Genomic DNA, 24,986 nt, shown 5'->3' on the forward strand with positions numbered 1-24,986 from the left:
TTCAGAGTCATTAATATTTTCATGGTTAGTTTAATGACCTACAAAACCTAACCAAACCAATTCTTTGTTTAGGATTAATTATTATTTCTTAACATCACCACCTGCTTAGGATGTAGAATATACGACCATCATTTACTGACAAACAGGCACACAGAGTAAACAAATTTTTTTTGGGGGGGGGATCAATTAAATTAGGATGTCTAATCTTCACCTGATCCTTACATATCCCCCAAACTCAATTTTATTTTCGGGGTTTAAACTTCATTATTAGTAAGGGCCAATCATGGTTTCTCTTCTCGTTCTCGTTTGGTTACCACAGCTGTTGACCTCGACTCACAAACCTTTCTTAAGTTAGTTCTGATCGTCGTATCCTTCGAGGTCATTGAGTGGCTGATGTTTCACCTATCATGGCCGATAATAGTTTCCATTTTTCTTTTGAGTTTATTATTATTAACTATTATTTTTTTTGCTGCGTCAAGGACTTGGTAATTATTTCCCTGTGTGTATTTGAGTACGTGTGTGAGTGTGTGTGTGTGTAAATGCTTGTGTAAATATGTGTGCGTATGTTAAAAAAATGAGTACTGATTTTCCCAGAAGTTGTCACGTGTGCTGCATGATTACCTACAGGAAAATGACTTAAAAGTTGGAGAAAGTCGGTCAGAGGTCAGAGGTCAGAGGTCGCCAAACACAAGGAGAAAAAAACCCCTACATACCAAGGCATTAAAACACACACAGACTAATGATGAAACTAAACAGGTAGATTGAACATTACGGCATATAACTTACCTGTCAACTTTCATCCTAATTAATTAAATATTGACTAAATCCCTCATGGGTGTACAAAGGGCAACACCCATCTAAAATTTCATCACAATCAGTTCACTCGTTTCATTGTTATTTTATTCATATACACACAAGTTTGTTTACATCTAGTTGTCGTCATTTTCTTTGGCGGCCATCTTGGAAATGGCGGCTATATTGAAAAAAAAAAAGTCGACCCTACAACAATTTAGTAACTTCAAGCCACAGTTAATATCAACTTGAAGTAAAACTCTATTTTTTAGTGTCAGTCATGAACTATGCAACAATTTAGTGATTTTTTATTTTACCCAAGATTCCCCATAAAAATCTGAATAACTTTAGAGAACTAGGAAATGACCCCTGACCTTTGACCCAGACTGGAAGGTTATGGTCTGATGGTCACTTTTTTGTTTTGTTTTACTCTTGTTCTGTTCTAGGTTAAAACATTACTACAATAACAAAGCAAACAACTACGGAAGATCAGATTTTCCCTTAACTAAATTGTTCATAAAATTTCGATAAAAAATAACGCAAAATAAAACAGTGCTTAAACATGACGTCAAACAGAACAGTACTACCAGAACAACATCGCAAAACATAAATACCAAAACAGAAAACGACGCTATCGGAAGAAAAACAAAATACAATCGGGAAAACAAAATACAATCCCAAAAAACAAAATACAACCGGAAAAAAAACAAAATACAATCCCGAAAAACAATCAATCGGAAAAACAAAAATACAATCCCCAAAAAACAAAATACAATCGGAGAAACAAAATATAATCGGGAAAAAACAAAATACAACCGGAAAAAAAACAAAATACAATCCCGAAAAACAAAATACAACCGGAAAAACAAAAATACAATCCCCAAAAAACAAAATACAATCGGAGAAACAAAATATAATCGGGAAAAAACAAAATACAATCATCCAGCTAACTGCCGGTACATAAAATAACATGACACCAGATTACAGCCATGCATGAATTACCACAGCGGTTATGATCCCACGCTGGTTAATGTAGAGGTTAATGCTAATAAAGTTTATTTAATTATTATCGTTATTATGAACCAGTTATCAAAGTCATACACACACATTAAACAATAAAATTAGAAGACAGTAATTGCAACAGTTATGATTGTAATACTTTAATAATAATAATAATAATTATAATTTAATAATAATAATAACAATAATAATAATAACATCGATAACAATAACGATACTACTGCTAATAACAATGAAAAAATAACATCCCTAAAATTAGTATTAAACAAAAAATTCTTTACCACACCACAAAAAGTAATGTCGTAAGGAATAACAAAAGGCTAATAAATCCCAATTACAAAAAAAAAATATGATTTTATAAGAAATATTTATCCTCTCTACCCTTTAATAATTCTTTATCGTTATATTCGCGTTATTAACTATTCTCTCATTTTTATTCGTTATTATTTCATCTTTTTTCATTTATATTTATTTTATCCTTTTCTCTTCCAGCCCCAAAAAACTATTTAATAATATTACTTTTATCCTCTTCACCACTGATCGTCTTATTAACCGCTTGGGCGATCGGTCACGTCTCTGTTACTTTTCTTTTTCGGCTTAATAAAACAAATATAACAGTAAAGATATAAGATTTTGTAGTGAGGAACGAGTACACGCAAAGGTCATCCATCATTGAGTCGGTGAGGGGGGGATGGGAGGGAGTGATGGAGAGGGGGAAGGGGGAGGTGAGGCCAGGAAGGGGAGAGAGTGGGAGAGAGTGGGAGAGACAGAGAGAGAGAGAGACCCACCACACACATGTATATTAACATTGGTGGCGGAGGGACTTGAGTGATGCATCGTCAGCAGTAAAGAACCTACAAAAGGCTACAATTTCCGGGGATGCCTTCGTTAACCCCTATCAACGCCACCGCCGCCGCTCGTGATGTTATTATTAATGCGGCCACTTATGAGGATGTACTGTAAAGTGAGTTGGTAACACTGAAAGAGGGATGAGGTTATAGAATTGAGCTGGTAACACTGTAAGAGGTAAGGTTGTAAGGTGAGCTGGTAACACTGTAAGAGGTAAGGTTGTAAGGTGAGCTGGTAACACTGTAAGAGGTAAGGTTGTAAGGTGAGCTGGTAACACTGTAAGAGGTAAGGTTGTAAGGTAAGCTGGTAACACTGAAGGAGAGAGGTGGTAGCATTAGAGTGAAAGTTTAGACGAGACGAAGCGGAAGACTTTAAGGCTCTTCCTGTGTCTACCTGCTTTCTCCTTTACCACCACCACCACCATCCACACCACCACCACCATCCACACCACCACCACCACCATCCACACCACCACCACCATCATCACCGTTATATTCTCTATCACCATCACCACTGTCATCACCTCTATCACCGCCACTGTCACCATTATCACCTCAAACACTAGCAACACCGTCACCACCACCGTTATCGTCACCACCACCGTTACCATCACCGTCACCACCGTTATCACCACCACCGTCACCACAACCACCACTACAACTATCATTACTATCACTACGAGTTTTCAATACTTAAAATCTAGAATGAATCACTTAACTTACAAGATATACACACACACACACACACACACACACAAACCCACCCACACACATACAAACCCACCCACATACAAACCCACCCACACACACACACAAACCCAATGTCAACACAAGAGATCCACCATCAACACACGATATTCCCCCACCACCACCACACAAGTTGAAGCTGATCGAGAAACAGGTACCAAAAAAACACACCTCTCTTCTGGCAGGTGTTTGAGGAGATTAAACACTTTTGTGCCCAGGTTGAGCTAACGAGGTTCACGTCATTGCTGGCTCAAAACCTCTACTCCAGTTCACAAGAGTTGTAACCAGATTATTTAGTTTTTTTTTCCCCGTGATCCAAAGTGAGTGACGCTGAGTTGTGAACCGCCTTTAATACATCGACTTCCTGGCTGTTATCAGGAGGGGGGTGTTATCGGGAGGAGGGGTGTTATCGGGTGTATGTGTTATCAGGGCTGTCGGGGAGGGGTGTTATCGGGGATGTTATGTCTGTGATATCGGGGATATGCGTCTATCGGGGATATGCGTTATCGTGAGTGCGCGCGTTATCGCGCGCGTTATCGGGTGTGTGCGTTATCGGGTGTGTATCGGGTGTATCGGTGTGTGCGTTATCGGGTGTGTGCGTTATCGGGTGTGTGTGTGTGTTATGGGATGTGTGTGTTATCGGGGCTATGTGTTATCGGGTGTGTGTGTTATCGGGGCTATGTGTTATCGGGTGTTTGCGTTATCGGGTATGTTTGTTATCGGGTAATATATGTATTCTGGGGTATGTTTTATAAGGTTATATGTATTACAAGATATTATAGAGTATATTACATGCATTACCACATACTGATTTTGTATACATGTGTAAAATATTCATAATTATGTATACTCGCTATGTTATATCCATCATGGTTGGTTAAAAGCAAATCCTGACATCAACGCCACGATCTCAGTGTTACCAGACAAGCAAGCAAATAAACCGACCTTGGAACATGACACGGGAAGTATTGTTGTATCTCGTAACCTTTCAGAGAGACGTAAAAAAAAAAAAAAAAGTTGCAGCTCATCATTGCATTCACGGCCATGTTTGTCTTCAATACATTTCCATGGGCGAGTCATCTAAATGTCCATCCCCACCCATTTCCTTTTCCATTCTGTTATTCTTGTTGGTCACATCCCCTTCAATCTCTATATCACCTATATTCAGAAGGGAATGCTACTGTTGCCCTTTCAGTAACTGTCTATCCATTTATTCACAGTTTACTCATCTTCCGGGTACACTTGTCTCCCTTAAAACTTTTTATTTTTGTAAATTAATAATCAAATGGATCTGTTTCACTACCCCCGTCAGTTGTGTCACCTACCTGGTCACCTCCCATATACACCTGTCTTTCTAGTTGTCAAGGGTAATGTTTGGATTTTTTTTTTATGGCAACTGTCCATTCATCTGTCCAGCCACTGGTGCTCTTTCCCTCACACATCCACCCAACCATCCGTCCATACACTGACACGTCTTCTATACTTTTACATCAGTTCACTCATCCGTCCAGTAGTCTATCCTCACACATTTATTCATCCATTTCATCACCCATCCTGTATAGTTCCTTTCTCACAAATCAATCTATCCACTTGCTAGACCGAATCTCTCACCTATCCACCCAGCTATCCACTATACGACATAGCTCATCCATCCACCCACCTCTCTCTCTCCCCCATCGTCTCGCAGCAGCAGCTAGTTTATTGACATTCAACAAAGGTTCGCTCGTTGAGGTGGCCCACAGCACGCAGCGTCCGTTCCACACACTGGCGACGACCGTTCCCTCGCGTTTACAGGAAGTGACCGGATAACTCGTGAACGTGAGGGTCACATCGTCGTCAACTGTATCATCAAAGTCCTTCCGGCAGTGGTAGGAGTTCACGGTGGAGCAGAGAACTGTTTTGGTTATTACCGACGAGCTGCAATTGTCTGCCTGCCTGCCTGTCTGTCTCTCTGGCTGCTTGCTTCCCTGCCTGTCTGCTTGCCTGTTCGCCTGTCTGCCTCTCTGCTCACGGTTGATGTTTACACGCTGAAGGTAATAACTCGATTCTGGTGTTGTGTTGTCATCTACACAGCTTTCAAAACAATGGCTGCGGGCGACACTATTCCATGCATTAATAATATTCGAACGCCTACGTCCCCAATACATTCATAGTGTTGTTACATGACGACTTCTCGCCCAGTGTGTGTGTGTGTGTCCAGATATTCTCTTTTTATCTGTTCATCCGGTAGTGGGTCTTCGTGGGTCTTACAAACGTATCTTTATCTCTATCAATATATTCAGAGGGTGGGAAAGAGGAAGAGGCTGGAAGAGGCGGCGGAGGTGGGGGAGAGGGAGAGACGGGGGAATAGGAAGGGAGAGAGGAAAAGAAGAAATAAGGAATGTGAAAGAAATGGAAGTAACGGGAAAGGAGGAGGAGGAGGAGGAGGAGGAGGAGGAGGAGGAGAGAGAGATCCTCACAACATGAATCATCAGAGGTGGACCTCAGGTTGGCTATTGGCCAATCACGAGATAATTTTGTTTGTTGGTTTATGGTTAAAGTACTTCAGTTGCCAAGATCCAGTTTCTCAAAGGTTCGCACAATAAACATTCCTCGTAGTTGAAGGAATAAACACACACCTACTTGGCTAACTTAACTTTAAACAAAACACTTGAAAATTAGATCAGAATTCCACCTAACACTTGAAAATAGGATCAGAAAATTGGGTCAAAATTAAACTATGACTACCGAAAAAAGATACATTCATTTAGCACTAGTTAAAGGGTTAAGTTAACATAGAGAAACTTTAGGGAAATGTATGCTAATATTGTACATTTGTGAAAGAGTTAAATGTGCTAAACAGATGAAGCTAAATTAGAGGAAATTTTTTGTACTTTTTGTAGAAACTTGAATTATTTGGTTATATAAATAAATCCAACAACGTTGAACTTATTCAACAGTTTTGTAGATGTCAAGAATAAATTATATAAAAACACCAACAACAAAAATAAACACAAAATTGACCTGACAAGTAACTAGATATCTTCTGAAGAAACGAGTAACGAAAAAATCATACAACTATTTATAAAATAATAAAAACATAATAAAAAAATCACAGAATTTAAAAACAAACTCTGATTTATTTAACAAAGGCTATAAAACACAAATCCCAAACCAAGATTTTTTTTTATACTTTTTAAAGAAACTAAAATCAAACGCAATAAAAAGAACCGTAAATGATAATGGAGTGAGTCATAACAGTGTAGCCAGAACAGAGTGATAAACCACCACTTTATCACAAACTAATATCCTATTATAAATCACAAGAGAGAGACACAGACAGATAGTTGGCTATACTTGCTCATCTCCATTCTTATAGGCTAGGGATACTGTTTAAGCTTAACTCTACCTATTACCCAGTCTGCAAGGTAGTCAGAGAGAATATCTTATCCCGCCTAGCAGTCCCCAAGCCAATTCTTACCTGACCTACTTTATGGCCTATTCTATTAGGGTTCCTCCTATTCTCACGTATGTTAAAATTCCCAGGATTATTTTTTTATGGTATAACTGCGTCCTCTTGGTTAGTGTTGACATCACGGTTCTGTGGGTGATAGTATTTCCTCTTGGCCTCGAAAAACTGTCGCTCTCAGGATTAGACACACCTCGCGCTCCCTCCCTCCCTCCTCCTGTGGTTGTCCCAGCTGACTGACTGTGGCGACGCTAATGGTGAGAACACAGACACAGACGCACAAACAGACAGACGCACAGACACAGAGAGAGAGAGACAGAGACACACACACAGACTTAACAGCACAAAGACATCGACATAAGGGATACGTTATTTTGATATGATTATAATTAGTCGAGTTAATTTTTATGTAATACCATTTTTTTGCGTTTTTGAGATTCTTGAGTTTTTTTATATATCTGCAAACAATACGATACGGTACGGTACGGTACGATACGATACGATACAATACAATCCTGATCATTTTTATTTCTAGTTTAAAATGACAGAGTTCTTATTTATACACAATTTCGTTCGTACTTAAATCAGATGGGGATTTTTTGGGGGGATTACCTGAAGATTAGACACCCCAGTTTACTTCCTATGAAGATTAACCACCCTAAAGCTATCTGGGGAGTTAGGTAAGATTAAATTAGTTTAGGTTAAGTTAGTATCTATTCTAATTTAACCTAGCCTACCGTAGATGAACCTAACCTAACCTAACCAAAAATACCCACAGGGATGGTTAGGTTAACTTTGGTGGCTTCGTATTATCAGCTCTCAATCTTTAAAACCTCGACTTAAGAAAACAAAATCCTGATATATATTGGAAAAACTAACAACAAATGGAACAACTAATTTTTGTTCCTTCAGGTGCTTGTGGGTGAAGGGGATGGGGGTGGGTGGTGGGGAGGAAGGGAGGATGGGGAGGAAGGGGTGACGGGTATGGAGGGTGAGGGGGTGTGGGGGTGGAATGGTGGAGTGGAAGGGGTGAAGGAGAGGATGTGAGAGGGTGGAGGAGGGGATGTGGGAGGGGAATGGGTGTGGATGGGGATGGGGTGTAGTGGTGGGGAAGAAGGGGTGGAGGCAGTGTAGTGGAGGGGATGGGTATGGAGTGGGGGTGTGTTGGCTAAGTACCGAGTTCACCTCTGTATCAGCGCCTTCAGTATATAGTATCTGACGAACAGTACTTGTTATAAGCCACATCAACATCCGGGTTCACGGCGTGATACTGACCCCAAGGTTGAGGTTTCGTGTGTATATATTATTTAGAAGATTGTTGATTGTTAATGGTGATTGATGATTATTAACGGTGATTGATGATTATTAATGGTGAATGGTGATTTGGATTGTACCCGAAATTATTTGTTTAGGTATTTTTTTCATATTTGTAAATTGTTTTTGTGTTGATTTGTAATTTTTAAGGGTGTATGGTAATGTAATGTAATGAGAGAGAGAGAGAGAGAGAGAGAGAGAGAGAGAGAGAGAGAGAGAGAGAGAGAGAGCTAGCCGTATCATTCCTATGTTTCAGTGCAGTAAACAATTTCCAAGGCTATTTGTCAAGCGGAGAAACACCGTCACCAGCCAGCAATGAAAGTCGTATTCTGACGATATTTGGAGAGCAAGAGTTTGTATTCCCAAAACTACATACGTCAACTTTTTCCCCCTAAGAGAATTTAAAGAAAACTAATCACGATAAATTCAGTGTAATTTTCTTACCATTTTGTTTCTTATTTTCGTTACATACAGTATTTCGAAACATTCTCATTCCATCACCATTTACGATATTTTTTAGGGGTAAGTTTATAGATACGGATTTAACCTTAAGGGTGAAATACTCAGCAGTATAAAGAGGATGGACCAATGGCGTGACGTCCGCTGTCCATCTCTTTCAAGCTGATAACTGATTGGCCAAGCGTGTGCAAACCTCCTCCTGTCTGTCCACCAATCACATCAACGTCTGTCAAAGTGTCAAAATTCTAGTCTTCTCGAGGTGTATATTATGCATATATTTTAGAGAACCACATAATTCTAAGGTTTGATTAAGGCAGGCAGGCAGAGAGAGAGAGAGATTCTGCACACAAGCATCAATAATACCACTTAACCAGCGGAGGTCCTCATGCTCCCTGGGGAAAACAATGGCTCTTGTGTTACCAGGTTCCTCCCCCTTCATTCCCCTTCTCCTCTTTTGTTTATCTTCCCTTTATCTTTCCTCTCTATCTTTATTCATCTCTGACCTACGCTTTCACTCAATCTTCATTTCTATCCATCCATGCGACATAAATCACAGACTAAGATGTTATATCACAGTTATGATTTTTCCCCCTTAATTCTGGAGTGCCCCAGGATGATGTATTTGGTCCTACGCTGTTTATAAAACGGTTCACATTTTACCTTTATTTTATTGTTATATATTTTACCGTCTTTTTATAAATTCTTTTGCTTCCATCTTCTCTCTTTCTCCCTTTCGTATATACAGTACTCATCTTTTATTAATTCCAATCTTTCTTATTCTATCGTCCGCTGTAGGGGTCAGTGTCTTGGCGGAACTAAAGAACATCATTCGCCGTCTCCCTAAACCAGACAGCCGGACACTCAGACATACAGGCATCTCTCCTCCTTCAAAGACACCCTTTCATCTCGGACAGGCAGGCACTCAAGCATACCAAGAAATCCTTAATCCCAGAAACCCTCTCATCCCTTACTACCCACATATGGCATTAAGAAGTTCTCTCATTTTATATAGAATCTGCCAACGGGTTCTAACGAGTAGGGCATAAAGGCATATCGAGAGAGAGAGAGAGAGAGAGAGAGAGAGAGAGAGGTATGGGATGGAGCAATGATGACGTAAGAGACTTGGGAGTGGGTGGTGACGTCACTTGTGGCCGTCATGCACTGGATCAGCCGGTGGGATCTGCTGCCAGTCTGCACCTGCACAGTCATACATACACAGACTCACACACACAGCTATTTCCTTTATTCATCAAGTATGATAATTCTCTCTTCCTCATTATCTCTCTTCCTCTTTTTTATTGTTTATATTTATTTTGTATTCCCTCTCTCCTTTGTTTGTCTTTTCTCTCTTATTTTTGCGCTCTCGAATTTGCGTTTTGATTTCAATGATTTCTTCTCTCTTTTTATAACTGTTTTTTCTTTATCCTGTTGCTCATGACATTTATCTTTAAGTCTCTCCTAGCGTTTTCTCTCACTGCCTCGCGTCTGTCATTAAATTATCCCGTCATTTACCATTTTGTTTACACATTTTCGAGCGCAAAAGTTTTCTTCATCGGTAATACCACAATTTGTGAGAGATCTCTAAACCGACTCCCAGACGGAAAGAGGTGATCCATTTAATCGCAAAATATCATCAAAACTACACTGAAACTATACATCAACTATATGAATTTTATTCTTTCAACTTAAGAGAATAAATCGAACGTACGATGGTTTTAGAATCCCGACTCTCGAGGATCAAAGGACTAAGGAAGTGAATCCAGTACAGTTGGCCTGAGATGTGTGTCTGTTTACCTCCCTTGGCTTGGCAGACTATATCCGTATTGACGACAAACTGGTTGGCTATACGAGAGAGAGAGAGAGAGAGAGAGAGAGAGAGAGAGAGAGAGAGAGAGTGATGAAAGTCTTGACCAATATAAAGACTTATACGTATTTTTCATACTTGACCTCCTCACACACTCTCTCCCTACCTTCATTTCTCTCTCCCTCTCCCCTCCCCCCTTTTCTCCCTCCCACACAACAAGAGGGTCAGACCACACCTCAGAGGCCCGGCAACTCTTCGGTCACAGCACCAAACGGGAAAAGGTTACAACGTGGGACTGGTTTTTGAGAACGTAAAAACACACACACACACACGTGAAAGTTACGGTGTGTGAAGCTGTCTAGGGAGATCTCAAAAGGCAAACTTGGCCCCTTATTTATTTGGGGAAGTTATTTTTAGGAAATTTTATGACGATTTTACTGAATAATTATAGCATTACCTGAAGATTTGTCCACCAGGTAATTTCACCTTAAAGATTAATTACTCTAACCTAACCAAAAAACGATACTGCTTTTATTTATTTGGAGGGTTAATAAGAGCGACTTATTTGCGTGGGAGTTGTTTGAAGGTCTTGAACAAGCGAGTGATTCACACAACCCACGTACACAAGGACATGCTTACATCAACTACGTAAACAGACCCATGAGTTACATACACAAAGAATATCCTTCACACACACACACACAGACACACACTCACACCAGCCACGAACACAAAACCACGTCAGCCACGTACACAGACACACAATTTCCACGTACAAAGAAACACAGCAGCTACGTACGTACACACACACACACACACACACACACACACACACACACACAAAAGCCTCCGACAACACGCAATAAAGGGGACTCAGACCAGTAAACACTTCATTCCATGGCCGTTCATCGTACATAATTGGATGAGATTTGATGAAAACAACACACCTGGCTGCCCTCATCACACCACCTGGCCACCCTTAACATACTACCTGGCCACCCTTAACATACTACCTGGCCAACGTTGGGGCCGGATTCACAAAAATTCATACTCCCGGATTCATGAACGTTCTTAACACCCAAATTTACAATGAATCGGATTCCTCTATACACAAAGGTACGTCATATTTTTTCCTCTTTATATTGGAGTTGACTGAAGCCATATATTCACGAGACTCGAAAACAACAGAGTATTTTAGATGCTAATTTAGTCATCATTATATACTTTTAGTCATAATTTTAGTCTTAATTATAGCCAGATGAGAAAATTTTAGGTAAGGAGCCTTTATAATCCTCTAAGATTCATTTAAGGATTCGACTATGAAATCCTCTCGTAAATAATTCACACAAACGCCAGAATCACATCCAAAATATGGTAGCACAATCACAGTGACTACCTTAACTAGATACATTGACTTCTCATCAATCAGAAGCGGAGCTGGAATATAATTATCCGTTTTACATTCTCCAAGTAAACGTAGAGTAGTATAATAATTGTCAAGATTTTTTTGGTCTTATTTTTAGTGTTTTCACCGTAAGTTAAGTCAATAGGTACATTCTTACATCTTCACTTACGAGGGTTTTTTAAGAGCGAGTCCCCCCTTGAAAATCCTGTCTGGGTCGAAGCGGGTGAAATGGACCATAAAAATGTCGTGATATTTATAGTGTGTGGGAACAGTTTCTGCCCAAGACGAAAACAACTGACTATATTTGAGTAAAGACTTGAGGTATTTAATTGTTTTTAAGTAAAGAGTTACGGTATTTAATTGGTTTTAAGTATAGATGATGACGGTATTGCGTATTTATTTAAAGGTATTAGTATGGCCATCCTCAGAAGTAATCAGTATTGGTATTCAATTGTTGTGAGATAAACAACATTGGTCTTATGCCGTGTTGGGTAGACAGAATGGTTAGATTAGGTCATTCAATCATGTTGGGTAGACTGACACGCGAAACCAGAGATGATGAAATGATAAGGAGATAAGACAGTCGGATAATATGTATGATAAGAGATAATAAACAAGACAATATGGAGTTATGAATCATTGTTATTAGTATATTGATCAATTGACTACGTTAACCACACTGTCATCTCTCCCTAGCAACCGTGAGACCTCAGACACACGGATGGGTTGCTAAGGTGTTGATATAATAACGCACTTTTAATCTCTATGGTCACATTATACTTATGAACAAGACAATGTAATTATTTCTGTCGCTTGTTTTCGGAGTTTACGGTAATTGGTATTTGATGACGCTAAGTGCAATGAAACGGCGTTAGTGGTTGATTTAGCCGAACCAGGATTGTGGTTTACAGAATACACACTGGTACATCCGTCTGATAGCTGTCATTAGTGCAACAGTTGCAAGTGGACGGGTTGTTAATTGGGCTATTAATGATCAGGTTACAAATGCTCTGACAACCATTGTAATTAGTAATTAATTTTCAGCATGGGGTACCTCAAACTATCGGTCACTAATTGGCTCACAACTTGCATTAGAACTGGTCATCATCAGGCGGTGAGTGGCTGAGGATCTGTGTAGCAGGTGCACTCTAGACGCTGATTGGCTCAAAACACGCATTACAGTTACACATTAGAAACCGATTGGTTCACACCCACACACCAGGTGTTGATTGGATCAAAACGCGCGTCACCGTTATACACATCAGAAGCAGATTGGTTCACACCCACACACCAGAACCCGATTGGTTCAGACTCCGACTTGTAACTACACGTCAGAGAAATTCGGAACAAAACCATTTAAAATACAAGTTTGAACCAATTAGCGTCTTAAATCACCAGCCAATTAGCCTTTGATATAACGTGTGCTGCCAATTTGTGTAGCGTTGGTAAAATTCTGCCATTGATTTGAAGATTTATTAAGGACACGGCTGGTTGGAGTAGAGCCTTGCAACACCCACGTATACGGGCCTCTTAATCAAACACAACCCCGAGTCTGAATGTCTCGTGGGTTTAATTTTCCACTTTACCAGAGATGAAGCGGTTTTATGCCTCGCTTAAGCTACGATACAATTGTAGATTCCCCAAAAAGTTCGTAAGTTATATTTTTACCCTTATTGGATACGAGTTATGTTAAGGTAAGCATCTACGAGCAAGTATCTCCCTTAAGTTGCGACATAACGAACGATTCTCTAAAGTTTGTACGTTAAATTTTCCTCCTACAACAAAATTAAAAATACAAACAAAAAAACAGCAAAAAATTAAAACTGAAAAAAGAAAAAAAATAGTAAATACCCATAAAGGCGTGAAAAAAATTCTTTCTAACACAAACACAAACTAACATGTTAGTTTTAGAAGTAACAAATGAAGAAAACGAGAGAGAGAGAGAGAGAGAGAGAGTAAAAAAAATATCGGGATTTTTATACAGGGACTAAATTAGATGAAGATTTAACGGTGAATGAATCCGAGGAGATTTCTTTAAACTGAACAAATTAACGCAAGCTAACAAGAAGCCAGAGAGAAGGGATTTACTGGAGAGCAAACGAAGGGGATTACTTTAATATGAAATAAATACGAAGAAATCTTACTAGTGGATTAAAACATGACGGATTTTTAACTTATAACTAATCATTGGATTTAATTGGTTTAGTAAATTCGATTATTTTAGCCATTAGATTTGTTTATTCAGCGAGGGTTATAATTTACGAACTGACTGACTGACTGATTAATTACTAAATGACTGACTGAATAACTGACTGTTTACTGACTGACTGACTGATTAATTACTGAATAACTAACTGAATGACTGACTGACTGTTTATCGACTGACTGACTGATTAATTACTGAATAACTGACTGTTTACTGACTGACTGATTAATTACTGAATAACTGACTGTTTACTGACTGACTGATTAATTACTAAATAACTGACTGAATGACTGACTGTTTACTGACTGACTGACTATATCACACTAGTTTCACTAACCTAACCTAACCTAACCTAACCTAACCTATGCTAAATTAACCTACACTAACTAAACAGCTTAAATCTAACTTAACCAAACCGTGCTAACTTAATAAACCTTACCTACTTAACCTAACCATACTTAATCTAGACTAACTTAACTTAACCCCAAAAACCTAACTAGATCTAACATCACAAACTTTAACCTAACATAAACCAAGAATGTTAACCTCACAGTGCCGTAACGTTAACCACCCCAAAACAACAACAACAACAACAATAAGGTTCTCTCTCGGTCATGGGGGGGTGGGGGGGTGGGGTGGAAGTCGTTACCACCTCGGGCAACTAACCTAGGTACGACCGCAGTATTACCAGAACCGTTTTTACGTGTGTGTGTGTCATAGCGGTTTGTGGCGTTGAATAGGTGTTTGTTTTAGGTGTGTAGCGTTGAGTAGGTGTGTGTGTTTTAGGTGTGTAGCGTTGAATAGGTGTGTGGCGTTGAGCAGGTGTGTGTGTTTTAGGTGTGCAGAGAGAGAGAGAGAGAGAGAGAGAGTGGTTATTTTGTATGCCCGAATACCTTCTTAAGGGTCACGAGTCAAGGTGATCACGTCAGGTGCGAGTCAGGTGTGAGTCAGAGAGTGTCATGTGTGTGAGTCAGGGTGAGTCCGGTGTGATTTAGAATGAGTTAAGTGAGAGTCAGAGAGTCGTGTGTGAGTCAGGGTAAGTCAGGTGTGAGTCAGGGTAAGTCAGGTGTGAGTCAGGGTAAGTCAGGTGTGAGTCAGAGAGTCAAGTGGGATTCAAAGTCAGGTGTGAGTCAGGTGTGAGTCAGTGAGAGTCAGGTGTAAGTCAGATGTGTCAGTTATTATTATTATCATATTTTATTTTCTCTTAAGTTATATTACCAATAATGAATCAAGGTCCTCAAACACACTTAGGTAATTTTTTTCTCTCATCTGATGAAGCCCGAGTGTGTATAACTGTACTTCAGATAATGTACATATATGACAACCAAGATGGCGTCGAAAGTGCAAGGAGACTCTACTCAAATTAAGATCATAAAAAAAAATTTGACCCTCTGAACTTTGGAAAATCAGAGTTCAGTTTTTCTGATAGATTTGCCCAATATGGCAACCAATATGTAACTAGACTTTAGTTAAGACATAAAACGAATTTCCAAAGCTTTCAAAAACCAGTGACGCGGTTAGTTTATCTACGAAACGATAACTTCACCCGACATGTACGGAACTGCAGGGAACAAAACATTATTATCTTATCACTCAATAATATGGCTGAATGATGTGTAATAATAACTAATCTTTGACGTACGTAACTGTATATTGTGAAGGACTCTTGATTGTTGGAGAGCAGTTTATTGTGTTGGTTTTGAGGACAACATGTACGTACTTGAAGGTAATCCTGTTGTACTTCCTGGAAGGTTGAGATCACTTGTATCGTTCACTTGTGTTTTTTTCCCCACAATATATCGCCCACGAGGTCCATATGACGTGTGTTTTACCATGAGATACAAAACAGTATGTGGATCATTAATAAAAACGAAAACAAAAGAGAATGTTTGCGTCAATTCATAGAAATAGTATATAATAATCTGCAAAAATTGTGAGTGTGTTTATTTTTTATGGTAGGACTAATAAAGTTTATTGGGTAGAATTGGTATATCTGTAGCGTAGCTTATGGTATATATTTTTGTGAATAATTTCGTAGTAAGAAGTGATAGAGGATATTTTCATGGTGTGTTTTTATAATAATAATAATAATAATAATAATAATAACAATAATAATAATAATAATAATAATAATAAGAGAGAAAGTGGCGACATCTGACAGCGGGAGGAGGAAGCAATGCCTTTTTTTTTTTAGTTTTCAGAAGTTGTCTAGCGTAGAAACTAACAAGACTTGGAGAACGGCGCTCTAACCTATGCTGTAGGTGCAGCTAAATAAACAACTACCACAAACAAACTTAACCTAACACGTATCCTCACGACCCTACCCACCACTCCTGAAAAAAACTCCTAATGTAGAATTCTCAGAAGATCCACCAATATCTAAGTTGGTTGAAAATATTCACTAAAATAAGAAAAAAATCGAGCCTTTGGCAACTTGACACAGGTAATCAGCTGATAAGAGAGATAAAGATAAGAACAGGTGACTGACGTCGGTCCAGGTAGGTAGCCATTAGTGCTATCAAAAACAGTGTTGTGTGTGGAGAACAGCTGTTTGTGAGGTTGTACGAGAAAATAACAGTTGTAAATTAACGAGAGTGACAGGTTATGAATTAGTTTATTTGTGAAGAGAATACAGAAAAGATTTTGAGGTGATTGAAAGTGATATTTGAAATTAAGAGGAATTTAGTCAGTGAAAGTCAGCAGCGAGTGTGGTTTTTTTTTTCCTTGGATATACAGTATATGGCTGAGGTAGAGATCAGATAAAGTGTTATTGTTCGTCTACTCAGTGAGGCGTCTCCTTGATATAGAGTGAAGGTAGTTGAAGCAGGAGGTACTGAACTGTTGAGGGATACACAATACTATATTCCATTTATCAGAAAACTCACCAAAAATGGCATTTGCACAAAAAATATCCAAATGTCCCTTCGAAAAACATATCTGGCGTATTGGAAGTGATTTACACAGACGTAGGTTCAGTGTTGAAAATGGCCGCCGTCCTTCATCGAGTCATTTGTGTGAGCTTACCGATGAAAATGAAACACTTTTGAATTGTGTTCGAGATAAATTGAACTATAAAGTGAACCACTACCTAGACGCTGACAAAGAAATAAAGAACAACACATAATGAAGAACGAAAATCTAATTGAACGTTAATCCTAAAATGTCAATGAACATTATAGGTTTATATTTACTTTATGGGTGCGAGGTTGTGGAGTCATTTTGTGCTCAACAGAATAACAAAGTTGAGGGTTCAGTCCAGGGGTTCGAAGCTCCAACCTTACTGTTTGTGGTGTGTGTGTGTGTGTGTGTACAGGAAAAGTCAATAGAGTGTATCCTTGGGCCCCAAAATCAGTGTTATGCCAACTTTGAACCCTTTAGATGACTCACCCACACACAGTACCATCATTAAACACTCCTGAAGTCACCCCTTAAAAACCCGTTTTCTATGACCTTAATTTCTATACTAGACAACAACTCCCTTAAGTTATCAAATACATTCTTCCTCTCTACCAGTGATGACGTCCTTCCTGGAATGCGAATTAAGTGAGATTCCCGGAAAGATAAGATATTAGACGGATTGTGTAGTGTAAACTGAAGCCAGGTAGAGTCATTACTTGTGTAAATATGTAGAAATATTGACGTGTTCGTATCTAGATGTTATCGTTCAGTCCCCGATATGAATACCTGGAAATAATTACCGATTCATACCTGGAGAATTTCACTAATTACCTGGTTTATAATTGGAGGTAATCTTAATATTTACAAGGTATATAATTATGAATGATTTATATAATTTGAGTTTATCAGGGGCTAATCATGGGAAATACTTCGTCATTATCGGATTTGAATATTAAAGCTCCCGTCAAGATAAGTTATACCAATTAAAAGTAATTTGACACAACCTAACCTAACCTAACCTAACCTAACCTAACCTAACCTAACCTTAACCTAAATGCTTGAATACAATTGAATTATAAAGTACAATGTCAATACACTTTAGCGTTATAATATAACTATTAACATAAGGTATTTAAAAGATCTAATTAACCTGTAAATAAGAATAATGAGGTTAATTGTTGCTATAGTATCGTCCATTAATGTGTCCAGTACATTTACACACCTAATTATGTACCCGTTAATATTACACTATTTAGCTTCACAATACCTTAGGATGAGTTTGATTTCGTCTCTACTATAAGGAAGTTTATTTTTATAGCCGTCGAACTTTTTAGCTCAATTTATGATGGGACTTGGGAGGAAGAAAGCTGAGATCACGAGACAAAATTAACGGAGACTCAGGTTAAGTTTTAGTATGAGTTAAAGCGAATAAAAGTTATCCACACTTAACTTCCCCTAAAGGTAGTAATGGAGTCCCTTACCTGACCCTAATGATTCCCTATATACTTTGGAACCCTCTGATACGACCCTAAAACTGTCATTAAGTGGGTTACAAAAAGCCCCTTATCACCTCCTATCACGACCCTTACTAAAGACTATCTAATGATACTCGTCTATTCGATATCAACACCAAATTAAGTGGAGAAAAAAATGTATGAAATAAACGAAGCTGCCTTCTACTTTCACTGTACCGTATCAATACGTTCGAAAGTCAACTAAGCTTCCATAAACATCAATGTACAAAGCTTACTTACAGGATACAACATTCCTTCACTAATTTCGACTTTTTTTTTTGTTCCCTAAATTACAACAGCGAGAGGTGAGCTTGATAGATACGTTCTCATAAGTCAGATTAGTGAAAGAGATTTAAGATACGAACTTTGGGGAATTTACGTTCAGAAATGGTGAGCTGGCTGTGGGAGAAGGCACGAGAGATGTGTATTTACTGACAGACATACATAGTTTTAATCTTTTTCGTACGTACACACACACTCGACCACACACACACACACACAAACACACACTCGACCACACACACACACACAAACACACACTCGACCACATACACACTGGCTCATATTCAGTATCGTATCACCTTGAACACTTAAAAAAAATGAGTTCTTGATAAGACACGTTTAATTTTATTAGGGAAAAAATGAGAGAATGAAGTATGGGAGTTTTATGTCTGACAGTAAGTTTCTCCTCTGACCAGGTGAGGGTGTGACTTCCGCCTCAGGGGTGACGTCATCATCGTTTTCCTTGATTAGAGGTAAACAACAGCGGCTCGCACACGGGGTTATTGATGAGAGAGAGAGAGAGAGAGAGACTGGTAATATTGTTGTGTATGTGTCAAGTGTTCTGAACAATACGTATAATCATCAATCTTCACAGGTACAAACTAAAAACTTCCTCTTAAGACAAAGATGTTCCTGGCCTCCTTGATCGTGTATAAACTCATTGCTGAATCGATATGCTAAGGAGAAGGTTATCCTGACAGAACAAATTACTCTATCTCAAGTGTACAGAGACGATCGCTAACAGACAATCACCGAGACACCTCAATCAAGCGCAAACTCTTCCCGACATTACGACGAAAATAGCAAAAAAAAAAAAAGAAAGAAAAAACCCCGAGTCATCTAGTGCATGTTTGAGATCAATAATATACTTGGGTACATCAAGACAGTCCATATCGTGGGAGTCAAATAAGTTAAAACAAAAACATTATCTACGAACAGTCACTTGGGTGTTGAGTTTCAATCACAACACCACATTCACCAGTCCTCTTTGCTACCATTATCAGGTCTCAACTTTAACAAGACACTATCCAGCTCTCACCACATCTCCTCTTCGTCTACGTAACAGCCGCCATCTTCATCTCTGTTGGAAAGTGAAGATACAAGACTCTTCCACTTGCAACTTCCGCGATGCTGCGAAACAAACAGAGGGTACGCAAAAGGAGCATCATTTTCGGCACCTTTTTCGTGTGCTGTCTAGGGGCATCGCTCGTGGCATCCTCCATGGCCACACAGAACTGGTTCGAGTCAGGCTGTAGCGCCAACGCAACTTTAAGCCTTTCCAGCCACGGAAACGTCAATTTTGGACTTTTTAGCGGCAAGATCTACACGAACCACATCATCACGAAGACGACGCGCCTGGTCAAGGGTGAGTGATGTATATGACTTGTTGCCTTTAGAGTGGAGCAGCAGATATTGTCTGAAATGTTATAGCGATGCAGGACTTATATTGAGGACGAGATAAGAGATAATTTTGGTCTTCTTAATGAGATATGTTGAGTTTTCAATGTGATTATGAGTCCGCTTTATATTTTGGACTCAAAGGTTTGAATAGATCACTTATGATAAGGGAATAAGTGAGAAGACTATGTCAAGGCCGGGATGAAGTTAGTTAACACACTGAGGTAATAATCAAAGGAGGTTGGTCGAGATACTGAAGTCACGGTGATCTTGGAGAAGTTTATATGAACCTTTTTAGTATTGAATTTTTTTTTTATAGATATTACATATTACTGTCGCAAACTCACGCGTGCGTCCCCACACACACACACACACACACACGACTACCGTGACCTTGTATACTGATGAGTAACCCGAACTTGGTGTTGCAGTGGTGTGTCTGGATGGCAAGTGCATGTACAGCTGCGGTAAAACGAAGGCCCTTCGTCAGGAACAGCTGAGGCAAGTGATGAACGGCACGCCTAAGAACTTCTCCATCACGGATAACTGCCAAAGGGAAGATGATACGAAGTCTTCATCTTCGTCACACCGCTTCTTCCTTCCAAGACTCATCCAGGATTCGCCCGGCGGAGGCGACATAGCAAGGAGTTTGTTTTTCCCGCTGTTCGCCCCGGAGTCCGCCGACCCTCGTCTTGGGGCAGGATTGTGGGGCGCCCCCCTCAAAGTGGCACTTGAAACAGACACCGGAGAAGTCGAAGTTGCTGACAGCAGTCTAAGTAAAACTGACAATGAAGAAGTAGAAGAAGAAGAAGAAGAAGAAGAAGCAGCAGCAGCAGCAGAAGCAGCAGCAGCAGAAGAAGAAGCAGCAGCAGCAGCAGCAGAAGAAGAAGCAGCAGCAGCAGAAGCAGACTGTGTGTTGAATATAACTGTTGAGCACATGATGGTTGGCCAGTAACTGTGTGGGACTTTTTCTTCTTCACGTCTTCCATTTATATCTTATGGTCGTGTCTTTGTCTGGAGGTTTTTGTTGATTATCATGTTTCTACTTGTTGTGTTAAGGCTCGTGAACTGTGCTTTGTGTGTGTCCTCAACACCAGGCCACTGTGTACAGTATATCTTGTACTCTACTGTCTCATTCTATTTAATATCCCCTAATTATGTTTCACTGATGTAAGGACATAAAAACGTCTCAAAGTAATAAACGAGATGGAGAAATATTAAACAGTCATATCAAAGGCTCGTAATTGGCATGGTACTGTTTTAATACTTGTTTAAGTTCGGGGTTTAAAACTGTCATGACGCTGATTGTCAACTGCTTAGATACATTATAAACGACTTCACTACACCCCTCACCCACCCATCCCATCCCGCCACGGCTTGTATTGGTACTCTGTTAATTAATGATATTTTTCCCTTTGAGTTACAGGAAAATTTTCTCATAACTGTGATTGATTTATATGTTTTTTTTTAAGCCTCCAAAGAATGGTGTCTTCTTAAGTCTTTTAGTCATAGTGTGTGGTGTGTCATGTCATCAAGCAATATGTGTGTTTTTCTAGAGTATCCAGCCATTGTGTGTGTGTGTGTTTTTGTCGTATCTTTAGAGCACATTTTTTTTGAGGTGGGGGGGAGGGGGGGGGAGCATCTAAACTTACAGTATATCCCTTCTAGAATATTGCCTTTCCTGATAGAATGTATGACGCGTTGTATCACTCCGAAAAAAATATCTTTACAGAGGAGTCGATGATTTTCAAAATAAACACTGTGACTCCTGTTGTCTCGGTAGTATCATCAAAATCCTTCATCATTTGTGTTACTTTATCTGGCATAAAATCGTAAATATACTTTTTGGAGCGAGTACATACAGAGAGAAGTGTCTGAAGAAATATAATCTCAAGTAGAAGTGTGTTCATGGTTATGTTCTGCAGTAGATGTTATCGAGCAGGAGTTCCTAGAGTGTGTTAGTGACGTGTGTTGTGTGTTTACAGTGGATCATGCTGAGTTCATGGACTACGGGCTATGGGTTGGGACTGTCGCGTGTCTCGGTCTTGGGATGGTGTTTGCTGTGGTAGGTGCGCTCTTCGCCGTCATCAACACAGCTACTACACCTGTGGAAGCCATCACGGGCGTCCCAGGTCTCTATTTATGGAATGCCTTGGCAGGTAAGTTCTCCTCTACCTTCCACCGTCTTTAAGTTATTACATTCCTCCACAGGACTATTTACAGAAGAGCTTTAAGAAGGAGAGCTACTTTATATTCCTCTAGAAGTCATTCCATCATTCTATTTATAATACAAACTAAAAGTTATTTTACTTTACCCTAACATGATCTATCCATATTAATTTTTCTAAGTAATAAAGAAATAAATCACTCCATTCCTTATAAAAATACCACAATGCTCTGTCATTTATTGAATTTATTTACTTAAATTTTCTTAACTTTAAATGATACAAATGAAGGAAATGTAATGTTTTATCCCTGTCAACCTAAATTTATATCTGTTGTGTACTTGATACTCCTCTACGTCTGTGTCTCTTAGGGAACATTAGTTTGAGATATTTGTTGAGTAAAATGTAAATATTGAAAGTAAATGAGGTTTTTATTTATCGTCAGAAAAATAATTGGATTATTTTTTGTTGACAGGAAAACAAATGTTGTATAACGTGTTGAAGTGATGTGTGGAATTTTTACACCAGCCCCCCCTCCCCCCACACACCTCCCACACCCCCCACAACTCCATCCCCACACATACAGCTCAAGTTAGCACTCTCCGCCTTGGCCTTGGGTCTTCACTAAACTCGGCCCAACACAACGTAACTACACAACAGGTCCAGGACAGCCTCAGCGCCCACTATTTATTATGCATGACGGATTAAACTTGTAATTAAGGCTGGTACAACTCCCCGGCGCGTTAGGTTAGGTTAGGTTTTATGAATATATGAGCGCTGTGTTCTGATCCCTGTGAGAATTTCTCCTTATTAATAGGGAATAATATTAGATTTCAGGATCTAGATCAGTGTGAGAATATATGGATTTAAGGTTTGGATCAGTGAGTTTTTTTTATATTACGGAGGTACAGTCCTGGTAGGTGTGAGAATATATAGATATAAGACTCGGTTCGGTGTGAGTATATTTGGATTTGGGGTCTGGGATGGTGTGAGCAAATAACAACAAAAGATCCGAGACGGTGTGATGAATTTCCACCAGTAAGCAACATAAATACAGGATCCGGGTAGGTGTGAATTTCTCTCATAAACGAATACATGAACAAAGAGATTCAAAACGTGTGAATATTTTTCCTTATTCTAATGGAATAATGCATTTTTTTTCTCATTATGATTATTTATATATACCATAAAAGCAAAAATTTTAGCTAATATACAGTAGCGTCCATTTTACTCCGAGACTTACTCAAAACAGAAGGCGTTTTCATATTCACAGTGCTTATAATATTTAGTATATGAATTTTTTAGCTTCTGGACCCTACCTGTGTGTCCCACTGAATATATCATCATCCCTGTCGAGAAGGCAGGAGAGAGGGGCCGAGTCACTGTGAATCTCTAATAGTCAACAGAAACTCAAGGAAAAAAAAGTAAAAAAAAACACAATAACAGTAAACAAAAGTAAAGTTGAAATGGAAAAAAAAAGTAAAATGAATATAAAAATGAAAATAAATATCAGAAGTAGTAGTGGTAATAATAAGTAGTGAAAAACAACAACAACAACAACAATAATAATAATAATAATAATAATAATAATAATAATAATAATAATAATAATAATAATAATAATAATAATAATAATAATAATAATAATAATAATAATCTGGTATAATTATTCCTCTCCCACTTTCGTATTGGGAAGATCTAGGACTACATAAACAATAGAAAAATGAAGAAAATAGAGACGTAGAAATAATGAAAAACATACATAGAGAGTGAGAGGAAAGATACGACAAATAGACACACCGTACAGAACAATTCATTTTCTCAACAATGATTCGAAATGTTTCCTTTCAATTCTCTCTAAACAATATCACTGAAGAAACTACCCCAATGTTTATGATCTATAACCATTTTTTAACATTATTTAACGTGATATCTCTAGTCTTCCTAACCAATTTATTCAAGAACGAACGCTGGTTGTTATTGTTTTTATATATATAGCGTTCGTGCATGAGCGGTCAACAGGTTGGCAAGGGAAAGCGCCTCACTTGGAAGTTTTCAGCACGAGCATTAATAAATATTTTTTCTCCACTAACTTCAAATGGCTGTTTTTACACATCACTCTTGAAGTTTTTGTTTTGTTAGGACAGTGAACTCTGATGTCATCTCTCAACGTCCGTCGCTGGACCTCTCCATCTCTGTCATTCCTCTAACTTCAATTAATAACATACTTCTAAATTATTAACGTATCTTTTATATCATATGCAGGTTCAAAGTTATTTCTTGCCAAATAGTTATATTGTATTACATATTGAATTACCCATAACCCCTCTGAAGTTGACGTGTTAAAAGGATTTAATACTTATGTCATTGAAATAATATGATGATTCAACATTTGGAAACTTCTCATGATCTTAAACAACAATGAATAGTTTATTATTATAAAAATTCTACCTTTGGTTTGTTTAATATTTATCCTGACAGTGATACAGCCGAAAACAGATCCACCAATCACAGTCACCTTTACATACAGCCTTACGTTACCAAGTATTGCCACGTAAAATTGAGAGCACTAGACCCAGGGTGGGTCCGTACATCTTTGGCTGACTGTACATTATTCGTTTACCTGTCGTACTGTCTACATACACTGTTGATACACCTGCCTTTTCTACCTACACGCTGAATGAAT

At 38.8% G+C, this 24,986-nt stretch overlaps 1 protein-coding gene across 1 annotated transcript in view; it reads left to right on the plus strand.

The window, feature by feature from the left end:
• The window catches only part of LOC121862862 (clarin-3-like), a 51,638-nt gene that overhangs the window by 23,063 nt on the left and 3,589 nt on the right, over positions 1 to 24,986 (plus strand). Inside the window, exon 2 of the mRNA XM_042361205.1 lies at positions 22,121 to 22,294. Within this exon, the coding sequence (XP_042217139.1) occupies positions 22,121 to 22,294 (174 nt within the window). The remainder of the gene's footprint in view (positions 1 to 22,120; positions 22,295 to 24,986) is intronic.

Source organism: Homarus americanus, unplaced genomic scaffold (assembly GCF_018991925.1).
Source record: "Homarus americanus isolate GMGI-L3 unplaced genomic scaffold, GMGI_Hamer_2.0 scaffold24922, whole genome shotgun sequence".
Taxonomy (NCBI): Eukaryota; Metazoa; Arthropoda; class Malacostraca; order Decapoda; family Nephropidae; genus Homarus; species Homarus americanus.